This window comes from Diadema antillarum, unplaced genomic scaffold, assembly GCF_040938485.1.
Source record: "Diadema antillarum isolate AM-2024a unplaced genomic scaffold, OU_Dant_1.0 scf00000074, whole genome shotgun sequence".
Taxonomy (NCBI): domain Eukaryota; kingdom Metazoa; phylum Echinodermata; class Echinoidea; order Diadematoida; family Diadematidae; genus Diadema; species Diadema antillarum.
In genome coordinates this window covers 2,039,099-2,056,484 of record NW_027270963.1, presented here as the reverse complement: position 1 = coordinate 2,056,484, position 17,386 = coordinate 2,039,099, and the positions used below count along the sequence as shown (strand labels likewise).

General features: G+C 38.6%; 1 protein-coding gene across 1 annotated transcript in view; it reads right to left on the bottom strand.

Moving 5' to 3' along the window:
• Positions 1–3,356: 3,356 nt before the first annotated feature.
• LOC139717286 (calcium-activated chloride channel regulator 3A-1-like) overlaps positions 3,357–17,386 on the bottom strand; it is a 58,661-nt gene continuing 44,631 nt past the window's right edge. The window contains exons 5-16 of the mRNA XM_071628778.1: positions 16,298–16,411; positions 15,406–15,576; positions 14,668–14,845; positions 13,576–13,697; positions 12,428–12,584; positions 11,191–11,459; positions 10,564–10,738; positions 8,028–8,212; positions 6,513–6,696; positions 5,666–5,782; positions 4,916–5,098; positions 3,357–4,562 (exon numbers count right to left, since the gene is read on the bottom strand). Coding sequence (XP_071484879.1) covers positions 4,291–4,562; positions 4,916–5,098; positions 5,666–5,782; positions 6,513–6,696; positions 8,028–8,212; positions 10,564–10,738; positions 11,191–11,459; positions 12,428–12,584; positions 13,576–13,697; positions 14,668–14,845; positions 15,406–15,576; positions 16,298–16,411 — 2,127 coding nt within the window. The 3' untranslated portion in view covers positions 3,357–4,290. The remainder of the gene's footprint in view (positions 4,563–4,915; positions 5,099–5,665; positions 5,783–6,512; positions 6,697–8,027; positions 8,213–10,563; positions 10,739–11,190; positions 11,460–12,427; positions 12,585–13,575; positions 13,698–14,667; positions 14,846–15,405; positions 15,577–16,297; positions 16,412–17,386) is intronic.

Genomic DNA, 17,386 nt, shown 5'->3' with positions numbered 1-17,386 from the left:
TTGTTCCTGGTGTGGGGTATTTGCCTATTGGTCTTGAAAGTAACTCTATAGCCGCATTCACACGTACAAAATAGCGAGATGGTGATCGCGATCCTTATGTCGAGATCTGTATCCCGTTAATTCGCCTACGTGTATTTGTTCCATGTTTTACAAAGTTTCCAAAATGATGCCTCTCTTATGTCTCATAAAATTATGTCATTTAAACGTTGTTTATGTAATTGTATTGTATCTTTTAGTAAAAAGCATGTGGACAAAACAAATATCCATGATATGGACAATAAATGATTTAAATATATATATATATATATATATATATATATATATACACAAACACACACACATACACACACATATACATATATGTATATATAGGCCTATATTATATATATATGTATGTATATATATATATATACATATATATATATATATATATATATATATATATATATATATATATATATGTATACATACATATATCACTTGTTTACATATGCATTCCATTCTATTTTCGACATAGTATGTTACTCTCACAAACCGCACTTCGGAGACGTTTGCGTTTGCTGTACAGAACTCCGATGGTTTTTTTATTTTTTGCTGAATTCTCAACCCTTGTCTTTTTCTCTGATAGCCAACCATATCCCAGATGAGTTGAAGCCAGAAATTGTTGATTGGTCGCAAACCTGTCTGTATGGTAAAGACCTCAAAACTCCAAATTTACTAGTTTACAAGAGAGTTGCACAGCGTATGTTATCATTGTTTTTGTTGTCGTTTGGGTTGAGGAAATGTACACTGTATTATGGTCAGGGTGGCAATTTCCGAAATACGAGCACACTAAACCCCGATGCAGTCCTGATTCAAGCCCCAAATAGGCTCAGGGTCCACTTTGTGGCACTTTAATTTCTCCCCTAAAGATGAGCAAATACGTACGGGGACTCCCATTATGTTAACAGGCTAAGCAATTTCATTTCCAAAGTAAGTACCGCATAACGATCCACTGATCGAAAGAAAAAACGTACCCGTAGAAGAAGAGATACCAACCTAATGACCAATTCACGCAATAGAACTAGAGTAGAACTGACCCGTTTCACTAACGCTGTGCCGCGAGAAACTCAAGATGGCGCTCGACGCTAAAGGAGGAAAATACAATCAACGACAAGATGTTGAAGCAGTACGTAGGCAACGAATTGGAATGCTGAGCTATTGCCTGACAGCGGAAATCATCATCACTTGCATTGTCGTTGTCACCGTCATCCTTATTGTAACAATCATCATCAGTGTCGCCATGGCGACGTCAAGACGGTGCTGCAGTAGGTAGGCAACGAGTGGGAATCCAGCGTATTAGGTCAACCAGCTATCGCTCCACAGCAGAAATCATCATTGGCATTATTGTTGTCACCATCATCATCATCATAACCATCATTATCATCGGCGTCACCATAGCAAGCATTACACCATCACTCAACCTCGTTTTGAGATCATGATCATCCCATCGTCGTCGATGCCGTCGTCATGGCCACAGTCACAATACTTCACACGAGAGTATGACTACCATCCAGCTCACTAATCATTATTACCATCTCCATCACTACCACCACCACCACCTCCACCATGATTATCAACATCACCAATGACAACATGACCAACACCAACAACGCCCTCACTATAACGACAACATCCTATTCTGCTTACAACAACAACAACAAGAACAACAACAACAAGAGCAATAACTGCTAATAATAATGATGATGATTATGATAATAATAATAAAAAATAATAATGATAACAAAATCGACAACAGCAGCAGCAGCAGCAGCAGCAGCAACAACAACAACAACAGCAATAAGGACAGCAAAGACAATCACCGGCAGATTTTTTCCCCCCAAATATAAGGTATAGTGTTACAATTAAATCGTGAAGCAAAACCAAGGGTAAATTATTTCACCGTAAAATACACCATATTACGAGTATTTTTAGATATTTTTTATTATCTTCTTTTTCAGTGGCAATATCAAGCTTTGCGTTTAAATAATATCACACTATACAAGGAATGAAAGCACCACGAACATATTCATTACAATCGGAACAGTCACACTTACAACACACGCATAATAATCTAGAGCCTTTTGTGCTTTATAACTCTTAAAGAAGGGCTCCAAAGGAAACATAGTCGTTACTATCCTTTTTGTTTGCCTCAAACTACTGATGGACTGTAAATGAAAAAACAAAATTATACTGACATCACACATGATTTGTAATTGAGCAAATATGTCAGATAATTATGTCATTATAAATACCAGTGGAGGCACCCACAACCTACCATAGTAGGAATACAGTACTCGAGCATGGACTTGGAGTAGAAAAAAGAAAAAAGAAAAAAGAAGAAGAAAAGGAATTGATAACAAGGCGAGACAAAGTAGAATATTCAAGTATGACAAGACAAACTAGGGCAGTTCTAAGACCAGATCGGCCCATTTGAGAAATTATCCCTTCACACCGAGAAACGCAATTCACTATACCGGTATTTTACTACACTTGATATTTGTTGTCATTATCTTTAAATAAATAACGCAGAAACCTCACCAAAAAGTGCCCAACAGCTACGATAAGAGACAGCGTGACCCTGCGCAAGCGCCTAATTTCTTGTTTGCAGAAATGATTATCATAATGTATGACACATTCAGCTCCTAGGGCTGCAACGTAGTCATTGCAAAAAGACACACACAATATCAATGAGTGTACAGGATTTATACGCAGGCAAGGTAAGGCAATGAATATGATGCTCACAATGATAATAGCAATAGTGAAAAGAATGATAACAATAATAATAATAATAATAATAATAATAATAATAATAATAATAATAATAATAATAATAATAATAACAATAATCATTATTATTATTATTATTATTATCTTAATAATAGTAATAATGATGATAATAATAATAACAATAGTAATAATAACAACAATAATAAAAATGATAATAATAATAATAATATTATTATTATTATTATTATTATTAATATTGACAATGTTCAAAACAAAATTCAAGAAATCATAACAATCAAAACTGATAATAACCATAACTGCAATTGTTATTGTAACCACTACAATAATTACAAAAAGACGCAGACATTATACTTCCTGTATCACCTCAGACCGCACACAAAGAATGCGTAAATCATAGGCGCTGAAACGTCATGCACGTGGAAAGTATGATGACGTCATTATATGAAGGAAAGACTGAAGTGTGATTGTGCATGCAATGTGTCAATAGTACAGTTTCATCTCAATTTAAACGAAACGGCTCAAATTCGCAAGACATAAATACTTTTACAACTGCACAAACCCTATAATCTTCTTTACGAACAGATAATCTGGAAGTTATGTGGCTTGAAATAATGCGATGATTTTATGAAAAGGAAAAAAAATCCACACACAATAATTGTATGACTTGTTCCGCTATATGATCAGGATTGATAAACGAGATTTTCCAAGTTTATTGATGTAACGTGCTTATAGCTAACTTCATTTCTCTCTCTTTCTTTCTAACTTTCTCTCACTCTCTTTTACATTCAAAATAAATAATTAGTTATTACAAGAATTATGCAGAACAATAGCAATGCGTCTGACGCTTGCTTAGCTACAAAATCACAAGAAACTCAAAGGCTAGAAGTTTTGACACGCAGCAACATTTTCAGTTTCTTTTAAAGAAAGAGAGCGCTTTCATCATTACATAAAGCGTAAATTCCACAGTCCAAAAAGTCGTCTGAATGACATGAGATGATACATCACGTTTTCATGAGGACTATGAAATCGACCGTTTGCCTTACACACTTGAGGTCACGAATGCCTCCATTCTTTCGTGTTAATTTAGTTCTCCTTCTTGATAGTGTAAAGGTCACGTCATGTCATATCATGAACACACAGACAGACAGACACACACACACACACACACACACAGACACACACACAAAATGCCATATTAAACATAAGAAGGGAGATGGTGCCAAGTTGGTCCCCGAACAAGCTCGGTGCAGTTCGGAAAAAAAAAATCGAGGATCGACTCGGCATTGCTTGGCGAAAGTGGTAGTACTTTTTTCAGTGACACATCTTTTTCTTCACGTTCACTCAAGTAACACCTTGAGTTCAAGTAATAAACACAGCATCAGGTGTCCGTTTTGTCCAACAGTAATGTGTCGGGCAACAAAACATGCGCTCTTCTGCGCTCTCACTTATCGCGACAGTTCGAACACGGTGTCAGACCATCACAGCGGAACTGGTGGAGGCTCACACGCCCAGCGAGCCGTTGCAATGAGGTGCTGTGTAGTGGTATTTTGTGGGTGCCTTCCCTCGTTTCAGGTACACGATGACGACAATGACAATGATGATGAGCAGTAAAATGATGATGGACAGCAACACACCGGCAATCATGCCGGGCGGCCATGCGGCGCGTGACTGCGAGGCGGTCGGTACTCGAGTCAGGGTGACGAGGTTCGAACGGTCCCCGCGGTTGCCTACATCGTCGATGGCAATAATGGCCACAGTTAACGGCGTGTGTCCTGAAAGTGAAACACAAAATGACATTAAGTTCCTCCGCAAATCACATCTACATATCATCATAAACTTTGATGATAATGTGTATAACTATCGGAATGACAGTATAATGATACAAATGTAATAATAACTGAATTAGTGCTTTAGTAGTTAACTCCAGCAATATGCACAAAAACTTTCCAGATGCCAAAGCAATTACCGCCATTTTTCTCACTTGACACTTAAACTACTAGTAAGATATTAGCAGACTCTACCAATGTTAGATCTGTTTTCATGATAGTGATGTTCATTTATTCACATTATATATTATGTACGCTGATTAGCATACAAAATATTAACTTGTGCAACAGTAACTAACCTGGGTCAGACGATGTACTGCTCGAGTTGGAAAAATTGATGACAAATTGTTCCAATTTTCCTGCTCCAGACGGCATTGTGACGTCACCAGCAACGAACCAATGCGAGGGGACCATCTCGCAGGAACTAAAGTTTTTGCTGATTTTCGTGAAACTCGATGAGTAACGGACTTCATACCTTGTAGCTGCGATTTAAAAACAAAGCGATATTAATCCAGTTGTTATTATGAAATTGCATTGTTTGTCTCATTACAGCATTAGTAACTTTCAGTATCATCCTGTCACTTTCATATCATATACTAATATTTATCATATCATATCATATCATATCATATCATATCATATCATATCATATCATATCATATCATATCATATCATATCATTCCATTTCATAACATTTCATAACATTCCATTCAACACCGTACCATACTATAGGCCTATCATACATCACATTACACCACATTACACCACACCACATCGCATCACATCAAATCACAACACATCACATCACATCACATCACATCACATCACATCACATCACATCACATCACATCACATCACATCACATCACATCACATCACATCACATCACATCACATCACAAAACATCACATCACATCACATCACATCACATCACATCACATCACATCACATCACATCACATCACATCACATCGCATCACAGCATATCATATCTCGTCACGTCACGTCTCGCCACGTCACGTCATGTTAAACTGAGTAAAACGTGTCTCACCATTCCCATCAGTGAGATCGTCTCCAGGTGCAGTGAATGTTAGGGTCGCCAGGTCGCCACTGCCCAAATCTGCTGTCAGATCGGTGATTTGGCCTGGGGGATAGACATCCACAGATTCTACGAAAGAAGGGAGCGATAAGAAAAAAGAAAAATAAGGGAGAGGAATGTATACATTCATTAGCTTCCATATGTCAACACCGTTTATCACTGATATGATGGCAATTGCTCTCTCTTTAACAGTATCACTACCAAAACTAAAATCTTATTCTTTTCTATTTTTTTTTAGTCTCGAAATTTACCATCGATCATTTTGTCGTGCTTTGACACGAAGTGGAATGCTATCCACGAGATTGGTGATTCTGATGCTATTTTAGTAAGATTAGGTATTTCAATCACATTACCGAAAGCTGGGCGTAGAGGCACGCATAAACATCGGTACCATTATCACATGTGACAGAAGTAAAATCCAATGCTGCATTATCACAAGATAACTAATACTAACTTTTTAAGTCAACGTTTTGAGAATATTGATGATGATGATCATCATCATCCACAGCATTTGTATAGCGCCACATATGTGTACAAAACATTAAAAGGCGCAGATTCCTCCAAGAGTTAGCGATTGACGATTAATACCTGGTAAAAATTGGACAAATGCCATTAAGATTTGCTATTTGTTTCATTTCGTGTCTGAGTTACCAGCTCTAGTTTGTGTACTAGTCAATCATGGGTTAACTCTTTCGTTACTATTAGCAACCTGTGTGCACACAATGTCAATGTCTCTTTCTTGTCGTGGTATTTAACGACGATGCAGGAAAGGTAAGAATGATGGAGAAAATGCACTCACTATTTCCACAGACAGATACGCTGGTACACTCGAAACTGCCGCCCGTGATCTCTCGCTGGAATTCACCGGTAGCTTCCAGGATGACCGTCCTGTCGGGGCCGGGGAAATTAGGGTTGGTGGCCGCGCCATAACCGACCACGCCCCCTTTCAGCAGCGTGGTTTCCTCGCCGTTGCGAACGTGTACCTGATAACATACGGATTGTTTGGAAGACGTTGATTAAGATGCAGCATTACATGATTAACATCCAGGCATATCATTTGGTGCCCTGGTATACCAAATAGAAATCCGTCATTTTGTTGAAATATATATACATAATATTCATTCACTGTACCCCGCGTAAGGCCTCCAAAAATGGGTGACAGTCATTTTAGTGCTTTATGAAAGAAAATGTAATTGCAACAATGAGTTCAGAAGTGCAGCAGCATCAAAACGTGAGCACTGATCTACACCAATAATTTGCGGCACTCACAGATAGCAGCACATCACTCTGTCTCACCAATCCACGGAAGACGGAAAATATGTAATCGTGGGACGAGTTCGTTCGTTACAGTGATCTCATTCTGAACTACTGTTAAAAATTGTAACAAAACAAAAATATTTCCGACAAAAATACAGAAAGTGCTAATGTCAAAATTGTTTAACGGTTTGAAAAGTCATGGCAGATCGTCATTATGGAAGACTGCTAAAATTTGACTGCCATAATGGCAGTGTATAACTCTACATCTTTATGCGAAAAACAAAATGGCGCTAAACAACGCTATAACCCGGGATATGACGGTGTCCCAGGGTATGGCGTGGGGCGTCATTAATTGTAAGAATGAGAACAATTTAGTACACAAACAACACTGCACCTGCATCTTTAGGTCATTCCTACTGCCCCCAAGCCAAGACATGGTCAAGCCACACAATGTGAATTTCTTGGCTGTCCAAGATGTGGACTATTACGTAATGATGAAGGTGAAGACTATTACGTAACGATGAAGGTGAAAACGTGCGGAAAGGTCAGTTTTTATGCCATGTTTTCTTTTGGTTTCTTTTTTGTTGTTTTACTCGTTGAAATTGTTCTTTTGTAGATTGGCTAAAGGTCATAAAAGTCATTGGCTAAAGTCACAATGCAGGTAGTGAGATTGTATTACCGTCACTGACGATCAAGTCCGCGATATAATAATATTAATTGCATTTATATGGAGATTTATACGGGTGTTTGTAAACGCACTGGTGCTATTCATAACGAAAAGAAAACTAGAAAACACAATAACATAAGGACAATGCAAAACCAAAATAACAGCAAAAAAAAAATACATGTGTTACAGTGATACAATAACTAATAACTGACTGTGTGTGCCTCCAGAAAAAAAAAATACAACTGATCAAAAAGATGAGTTTTGAGAAGAATTTCAAATGATTTAATAGATGAGGCACTCTGATTTTTCAAATAATTGTGCTATATGAAATTAATATCTTCCCTATTATACCAAAAATGCTGACTGAAGACGAAGAGAATTGTGCTATACCTCAACGCCGTGACGGCCGTGGCCCAAGAAGTTCGTGAAGTAAGCGGAATATATCCCGTCATTCTTGTTGATATCCGCCCCTAGGCCGTCATCCCGCGGGACTAAGGTCACTGTATCAGCCGCGTCACTCCCGGAGTTGAGCCTCACCACAGCGTTGACTTTTGCATTGATCACTGGCGTATCGCCTTGAATCAATAAAAAAATGCGACGATGAAAACGACATTGAAAGTAATTGAACAATTTGAGGTACATAGATATGTAATATCAAGAAGGTTCAAGAGAACTAGCTTTCCAGGAGGGTACAGTTATGAACACTTTCGCATTATACAGTTCTGATGTACACTTTTTCATTTATTTCTGGACGGGATTGACTTTTGTTTTATATGCTTTATCATTTAGTGCGATTTCATTTCATTTAATACATGAACAAGCAGAATATAGACAATATGTACTATGTTAACGTTCAAAATGAATCCTCCGATTACTCAGCAAGACGGCAGCATCGAACATCGATCACCAAAGGCACAAAATGATGCACTTGTGGAATTCTTTTGTATATCAATAGAAAACTGACAACTGTTTGAATAATTACAGCCAGTTGGAACTCCATCTCTCAAACCTTCTTGGTAATATATAGACTTATATGTTATAGATCGACGAGTGACTAGCGATTGAGAGAGAGATATATAGAGATATGTGTATGTGTGTGTGTGTGTGTGCGTGTGTGTGTATGTGTGTGTGTGTGTGTGTGTGTGTGTGTAATTACGAACATGCACGTGGTGATGTGATACACGACTAATGTGCGTTGTGATTACAGACATTGAAATTATGTAATATGGTCAACGCTTAAGATATCCTTTCGTTACTCTCTCGATTCAAGAAAAAAAAAAACCCGCATGAATGCACGTATTTTTCTGAGAATTACTTTAGCTGACATCAATCTAATAAAATCAGGTGGCACAGACGTACGCCCACACAAATGGACGTTTCGTTACGCATGAAAGTTAATCGGTTCTTTGAAATGAAATGCAAGAATGAATACGAGTACCAGGATATTCATCGTTGAGGTTTTTTCTGGATCTGAAAGAGTTTAGATGACATGCGGTCTCTAGCACTTTATGCGAGCAAAAAAAAAAAAAAAAAAAATTGAAGCAAATAACATATGCAAACTGTAGCAATTCACTGCGTAAGCTAGGAGCTGTGAGATGTGTTTATTGAAAATAAGCATACAGCATATCATTAATCGCGGCAATTGGAGAGCACAGAGCAACATTTCCGCGAAAATTAGTCGCCGGCTTTTCCTCTTCCCTGTCCCGCAATATTCTGCAAAAATTTGTCGATAAACATACATCACCGTCATGCCGAGCATTGAATAGTGGCAATTATGTCAATTTTGTTAATAGCAGCAACAATGATTATCATGATTATTGTATCATCTACACATACAAAAATGATATGAAGTGCCGCATAGACAGCAGGACAAAGGAGAATACTCTGCACTTTGAGAAAAAAAAACTGGAACATGATAAAATGCATATTCAAAGACAAAAAATTGCATTGTTTACTAAGGATAGACATTTGAAATAGTGAAAATAGCATGAGCAGAACCTTAGGATCCCCGTGTAAATTCGTGGGGCCTATATGTTTTGTATATAGATAGATATATAGATACATAGATAGATATATAGGTCGATAGATAGATAGATAGATAGATAGATAGATAGATTGATAGATTGATTGATTGATTGATTGATCGAGAGAGAAAGAGACAGGGAGAGGAAACGAGAGTAAACTTGACAAAGAATTTGTTCACCAAGTTGTGGCTCAAAGCCCTGTAGAACATGTCATAATAGGGGTGAGATACATGCTCATCAAAAAGAAAGATCATTGAAAGAAAAAAAAACTATCAATTCCTCTTCAGACATCGCACTGTTGTTGCTATCATTTACACCATTCACAGTATGTATATTACGATCCCAAGTGTCTTTGCTAGGATGTAGGAGGGAAAGATTTTTCTGCAGCACAGCCTAGTGCGTGAGATGAAAGCCCACGGTGGCTTTCGAGTATATGCCACGTTATGCCTCTTTATTCCAGATTATTCGAGATTATTCGAGATAAACAACCAGGCAAGGGGTGAAAGTACCAGAGACATGCTATGACGCCACTCGGTCGTGCATTCAACCCTTAGCTTCGCGGTGACATGACAATTGCTCCTGCGACAATATTGCTCCGGGTTTTTTTTTCCTCCAAGGACTTAGGGTTAGGGTTAGGATTGTGATAGGGTTTGGGGTTCAGTTTGATGACAGGATTTGGATCAGAGTTAGGGTTATGTTTAAGGGTAGAAATTACATTTAGGTTAGCGTACAAATATTCCATGGGAGCAGAGGATTGTCTCCGGGGCAAATGTCATGGAACCGGCCTCGCAGCTCTCTCTGTCTTGACAAACTACTGGTAGTCTCAAATAAGTCGCTCTGTGGGTGGAATATAGAGGTCTGACAAAAACGCAAAGGGAGATGACTGCTACAGCATTACACACCTTGTTGCACGAAGACGTAGAGAATCTGTCTACTGGGAGGAGTGATCTTGGGCACTGCCCAGTGAGCCTTGGCCAGAATGGGCATAGCCCCCGGCTTGACACGAGGCTGAATGACAATGCTAAAATCGTCTTCTGAGATGCCTTCATTCGTCACGTTCAGTGTCCATTCACCGGCCTTGGAAAAAAGAAAACCCCCGAACAGACAAATAAACAATTATCATAAAACGAGATAGCATTCATTCGACAGAAAGACAATATGTATTGTTCAGAGTATCAATGCTTTATAGGCACAAAAGCAGAAAGATACTGGCATTTCGGAAACTATAGGAAGTTTTAATCGTTTGTTTCTACGTTATGTGGTATAACCTTCCATCTGGCTGGAGTACCTTATGTTTGTCTTTAAGTGCATTTAACATACTCAGTTCAGCGTCACGTTGAAATTCTATAGAGCCTTGCTAGATATTCTTAATGGTTTGAATTTCGTTCATATGACAGGAGATTAGACATTGATTTCATTTTCATTGTAAATGTGTGCTGCAACACACATTGTTTTTCTCTTCCCATATGGAGAGGGTAGTTTTGTTATCATTATTGTTAGATTTATTCCCAAAAAGAATCGAAACTCACCATGACTTGATCCTGATCTAAGTTGATTTTGATCTGCTTGTATCTTTCGTCAGTGGTGTACAGCCTCGAGAAGGAGTCGACGACCTCTTGGTTCGGTTTGGTCAGCTCGAAGGTGATGCTGCGTGAACGTGTGGTCCAAATGTAGGCGATAGTGATTTTTAGGCCACCCGTGAGGGCGTCCTCCAGGTAAAACTTGTTGGTGAACGTCTCGAAGACGGGAATGGACGTAAAATCGGCATCTATCACGGCGGAAGTGACTTGGGAAGCAGCTGTTGAATAAGAGATGAAGCCACTTCATATTCATCTTCTCATTTACCGCTTATAACATAGCCTTCACGAAAGGCTCTCTCGGCGACGACGAAAGCGAGCCGAAGAAAGCCGAAGCAAGCCGAAGCCGAGCAGGGGCTCTCCTCTCGCTGTTGGCTTGTCGACCTTCGGCTGCTTTTTGCTGCAAGCAACTACAGCGAGAGGGCCTTTCACGAAGGTTAGTTTTGACATTGCTTAAAGCCTCATAAAGGTAAGAGTTTCATCACAAAACAAGTTTACTCCATTCTTGTAATTTTTAGATATCTGCAATAAAATTAGCTATAAAAAAGAAAGTAATAAGAAAACATGGGATATCCTAATATTAACGTTACGAATATTTCTCGTTCTCGATATGCAACAGGGAAGGTATCATTGGAAAAGTGTTATTTTGCTCTATCTGATGGTGGTCTTACTTTGGAATGTTTAGAAATGCCTTCTAACCCATTTTGTGATCGAGCTCTTCAAGTGGTGTGAAGTGACACATCACGTTCATAGTGTTTATCAATCGGAATGGACATGGACCATAGCTTTGATATTCCTCTAAAAGTCGCTTTCAGGTAATTTGCCTCCGACTTCTTTCTACTCGTTTAGATTTTGAAAAAAATGTTCCCCAATGAGAATCTCACAAACTCTTCATAACATACGCAACTGTTTACAAAATCATGCTATAAGGTGACTGCTTTAACGTTTTACACATGGAAATTACAAGTGACTGAACAAAATTGCGACATCTGCACGAATTCTACAAAGTAGCATTTCAAAGGAGCATTATCATTATCGAAACAGCCTTGTTCTTAAAAGAAATCCAGAATCTAAACGTTAGCAAAGGGAATAAAAAGTCTAAAGCAAACCTAACAAAGACGCCTCTGTCATTCACGTCTTACTGGTTTGAATCCAGAGTAATGACCTGTGGTTCAAAGCAAAATTTTACCCATTTGAGCGGCAGCCGCCTTGAAGAAAGACAAGTAGATCTCGCTGGAGCGGTCGGTGTGTGAGAAGGAATCCCCGCCGGTGTGTTCGGCCAGCAGCTCGAGGGACTGGTCGGCCTCGGCTCCCACTGCTACAGTATTCACCGTTAAGTTGGCAACCTTTGTAGTAGAAATCAAGTGGGTACCTCAGATTATTAAAGAATTCCAGAGTAGGGGAAATGGTTAAGGTATGGATTTTACGGAAGGTGATATATAAAGGCAAGTTTGTATCTTAAATATAGAACATAATATATGAGCAAACTATCAAATTTTTGGCATGGTAAAGAATTGTAAACACAAAATCCAAAGCCCCAAATGTAACGATGAATATGCAAGGACATCTAAGATATTCAAAGAAGAAATCCTGTTCAAACGAACGATTGCAATTATTCTACGTTGTAATGATTCCATGTACTGCGGCAGAAGCCAGGAAACAACAAATCAGTAGTGAGTATCTGGGTTGATACAGGTAACAACGAACTGCATACATCTTTCTGACAACGGGCCCACTGAGATAAAAATCGCAGTGATTATAGTATAAGGAAATCAAGAACAGAATGAGATAGATCGATCGCTATATATGAAGATAAATAGATAGATAAAAGAGAAAGGTGGTGGTAGGCGTGATGAGAGAGAGAAGAAAAATCAGAGACTGAGTATGGACAGGTCATGTTGAGTACGAAAATGATTAGGGAGGTCTCATCTCCCTGATAAATGCTTAGAAAATCAAAGTGCTTTATATCTTCAGGCGCGCGATCGCGCGTGCGCTTGTGAATGGAAGAGCACTTCCGGCATATATAGGCTGGTAGACTTGCAACAACGGTACAAGCAGGGAAGCACGTTGCATATTGACCAAGGCTATGTGGACTCTTAAAATGGAGGTGCGGAATTCAAATCCTTGAGGGGCAATCACATGCCTGGGCATGATGTTTCACCTAAAATGGATACCATTACTAAAGATTGAAAAAGTGGGTAGATCGCATAGGCTCGGGTCTCTGTTTTAATATGATTAATGACAGGGCTCTCGTGAAGAGCAGATCTTAGACTGATGGTAATATCCCGCCTGGAAAATAACAACATAAACAAAAATAAACAAAATTCATATATTCACCTCTCCTATGACATCTGTGATATAGGGATGAGAATTCTCCTCGCCATCTGTGATAACAATAAGAGTGCTTCCCGACGGATCCTTCTCACTTTTCTTCAGCTCCTGAACAGCCAGTTGGACTCCTGGAACACAGAAATTATCATTAATTACAGGGATATTAGAAGACCGTTTGGGATCACATATATTTTAATTGAGCCAGTGCACACATGTCTTGAATTTTGCCGATATTTTTTTCATACTTTCTACGGAACTATTACCAAGGGGGGGGGGGGGGGGGGGAGGGATACCGATCGACCGAAGATGTTATTATGTTTATAGTATCATATTCAATTCAATTTGTGATAAGTAAACAAACACACACACAAGCTCTCCCACCGACACACACTCCAAACTTTAATAATCAAAGGAATCCATTGCACATCATTAGTAGTTTTCTTCAAGCTTACAAACCTACATGAACACACACACACACGCACAAACCCCCCACCCCCCACACACGCTAGTATACACATACCAACACACCGTCACATTATGTGGGTGCATTACCGTACTTAAAAAAAGAATTGGGAACATACTATAGTGTATGCCATTAGTACTCCTCAAGATTATAAACCTACATCGGCCTATAGGAACTCGGGTTTATCGGCCCTTTGATCTGTCGGACTTTCGTTCAACCGGACCTTCATTTTATACGGCTGGAACCGTAACCGTAACAACAAGCTACTAGTATTCAGTTCACCCGTTTCTTTTATGTAAATCCACGCATATCATCCCGATATACACACATAATACACAAACACTATTTTCTACAACAACAACTACTACTACTACTACTGCTATTACTACCACCACCACCACCACCACCACAACAACAACAACAACAACAGCATCAACAACGACTTCAACAACAACAACAACAACAACAACAATAACTGAAACAACAAGAACTACTGCTACTACTACTACTACTACTACGACTACTATACAGTACTACTACTACTACTACTACTACGACTACTATACAGTACTACTACTTCTACTTTTGCTACTACCCCTACTACAACCTCTGATTGATGTGGCAGATTTTTTTACCTCTGCCGATGCTCGTTCGCCCATTCACTTCTTTGGGCAAGCTGGAAACGAGACTATCTCTTGCGTCCGTGGAGTCGATTTCGACGATGTGATGGAGAACGTGGGCGTACTCGTCGAAGCGGACGATTCCAAGCCGTGAGCCCAGAGGCAACACGTTCTCAATGATGTTGGCTGCAGCCTGGAATACAGATGATACCGAAAAGTTGTATCGTTGATGTTAGGGAAATTCCGAGAAAAAAAAATTGGATTCATTTCATTTCATTTCATTTGATTTCATTTGATTTCATTTGATTTCATTTGATTTGATTTGATTTGATTTGATTTCATTTCATTTCATTTGATTTCATTTCATTTCATTTGATTTCATTTCATTTCATTTCATTTCATTTCATTTCATTTCATTTCATTTCATTTCATTTCATTTCATTTCATTTCATTTGATTTGATTTGATTTGATTTAATTTAATTTAATTTCATTTCATTTCATTTCATTTCATTTCCACTTTCATAATGTCTTCTTTTCCACCGACATCCCGCCCACTTCTTCGATCAAAGAACAAAAACCAAATTTTTAGCCGTAACTCTGAATGACATTCAAAGAATGAAGCCATACATAAGATTTCACTTGGAAAACAGTGTAACCATGGCAACGTATCGTACTTTTTCTGTATTATTATCATATTGTTTTCTTTCATTGGGGAATTATCATCAGTTTTCTTTTATCGAGGAGTGTCTAACCTGCTGCAGAAGGACCAGTCGCTCGCCTTCCATGCTGCCCGACGTGTCCAGCACCATGACCGTGGTCGTCTGGGGCTTCTGGCGGACGATGACGAACTCGGGCACGGTGCTGTCGATGGGTTTGGGATCTAGGCTTTCTGTACCGGCGAAGTCCGGGTGGGCTCGTAAGACCTGGTCCATGACAGGCAAATGAACACACAGAGTAAGTGAACCATTTCATAATGTTATAGATAATGAAAATCATATTAATGATATGTGATCTCCAACATTTCAAATAAGGTTCGTTTTCACTCTTCTTAACCCGTTCCATACTAAATTCTGAAATCCCCATAGACTTAATACACAGGCAATTAGGTTTGTATTGGATACGTTGTTAAACGGAAACTTCCGTCGTATAGAGATTACCTAAGTCGATCAATCAAATTTCTTTAAGGATGCACTGTAAAGATGACTGAGTTAAGATTTGTGATGATCTGCATGAAATATGATAGTGAATAAGTACACAGGTTACACACCATCATTAGGACACGGATATATCATGTTAAATTAAGATTTGTGATGATCTGCATGAAATATGATAGTGAATAAGTACACAGGTTACACACCATCATTAGGACACGGATATATCATGTTAAAAAGAAGCTAAGATAGAGCATTGCAGACGAAGAGGGTGACCAATATCACATTCACCGCATTTCTCGAGATCCAAATTTAGCGGCTTATCTTAACAACTACAACAACAACAATAATAATAATAATAATAATAATGATAATAATAATAATAATAATAATAATAATAATAACAAGAAGAAGAAGAAGAAGAAGAAGAAGAAAACAACAACAACAACAATAGGAGAATGATAAATGTCGAACAGATGATATTATGACGTACCTCCCAGGAACTTCGCTGGTTGCATTTCGTGTTCTGTTCGTTCGGTGCCATGGGATTATGCGCGACTGTTCCAGGTACCCCAGGCCTTGCGGGATCATCGCAAAATTGTTCATTCTGCCTCATGAAAAGAAAGAAAATAGAATTATCGGGCTGTTTTCGACGAATTAACTACAAATCAGAATTGGGTGTACGCACTTTCATGTCCTTTAAACTGGCTCTGGTAATCACTATTTTCTTAACTTAGCGGTTTTATGATTTTCCCTGATATAAATTACTTTCTTTTCACTGAGAACTGGCAATGAGACAAGTGAACTACAAAGAAAGAAAAGGGCAACGCTCAGTGTATAATGCCACAATTATTTTTCCAGCTCGTCATGTGAAAGAGATAAAACATAGCTAAAGTGCTCTAGTTAGCGGTTTTATGATTTTCCCTGATATAAATTACTTTCTTTTCACTAAGAACTGGCAATGAGACAAGTGAACTATACAAAGAAAGAAAAGGGCAACGCTCAGTGTATAATGCCACAATTATTTTTCCAGCTCGTCATGTGAAAGAGATTAAACATAGCTAAAGTGCTCTAGTTCAATGCAATTTCCATTTAAGAATAAAACTACATGCTGTTTGTCATTAATTTTACGTGTGCTATTCTCTGGAGTGGAATGGCGAGCTCATTATTTTCAGTTCAGAGAAGGGGGAGTTACAGCAGCGGAGAAGAAGCGAGGAGTTGGGAGAATTTAAAGGACAAGTTCACCTTCATAGACATGTGGGTTGAGTGAATGCAGCAATATTAGTAGAACACATCAATGAGAGTTTGAGGAAAATTGGACAATCCGTTAAAAAGTTATGAATTTTTGAAGTTTCTGCTCAGTCACGGCTGGATGAAAAGACTACTATAGCTTGTGATGTCACATGAGTACAACGATATAAAGAAAGAATAAAGAAAATTCAACATATTTCCATTTTTCTCGCATAACAAAAGAACACTCGACTTCTCTCTTTCAGAAGGCAGGGGGAATAATATTGCCCTTAACATACGTCAGTAGCAAGTCGAAGAACTGTCCACTTTATTCAAAAAGTAAAGTTTTGTG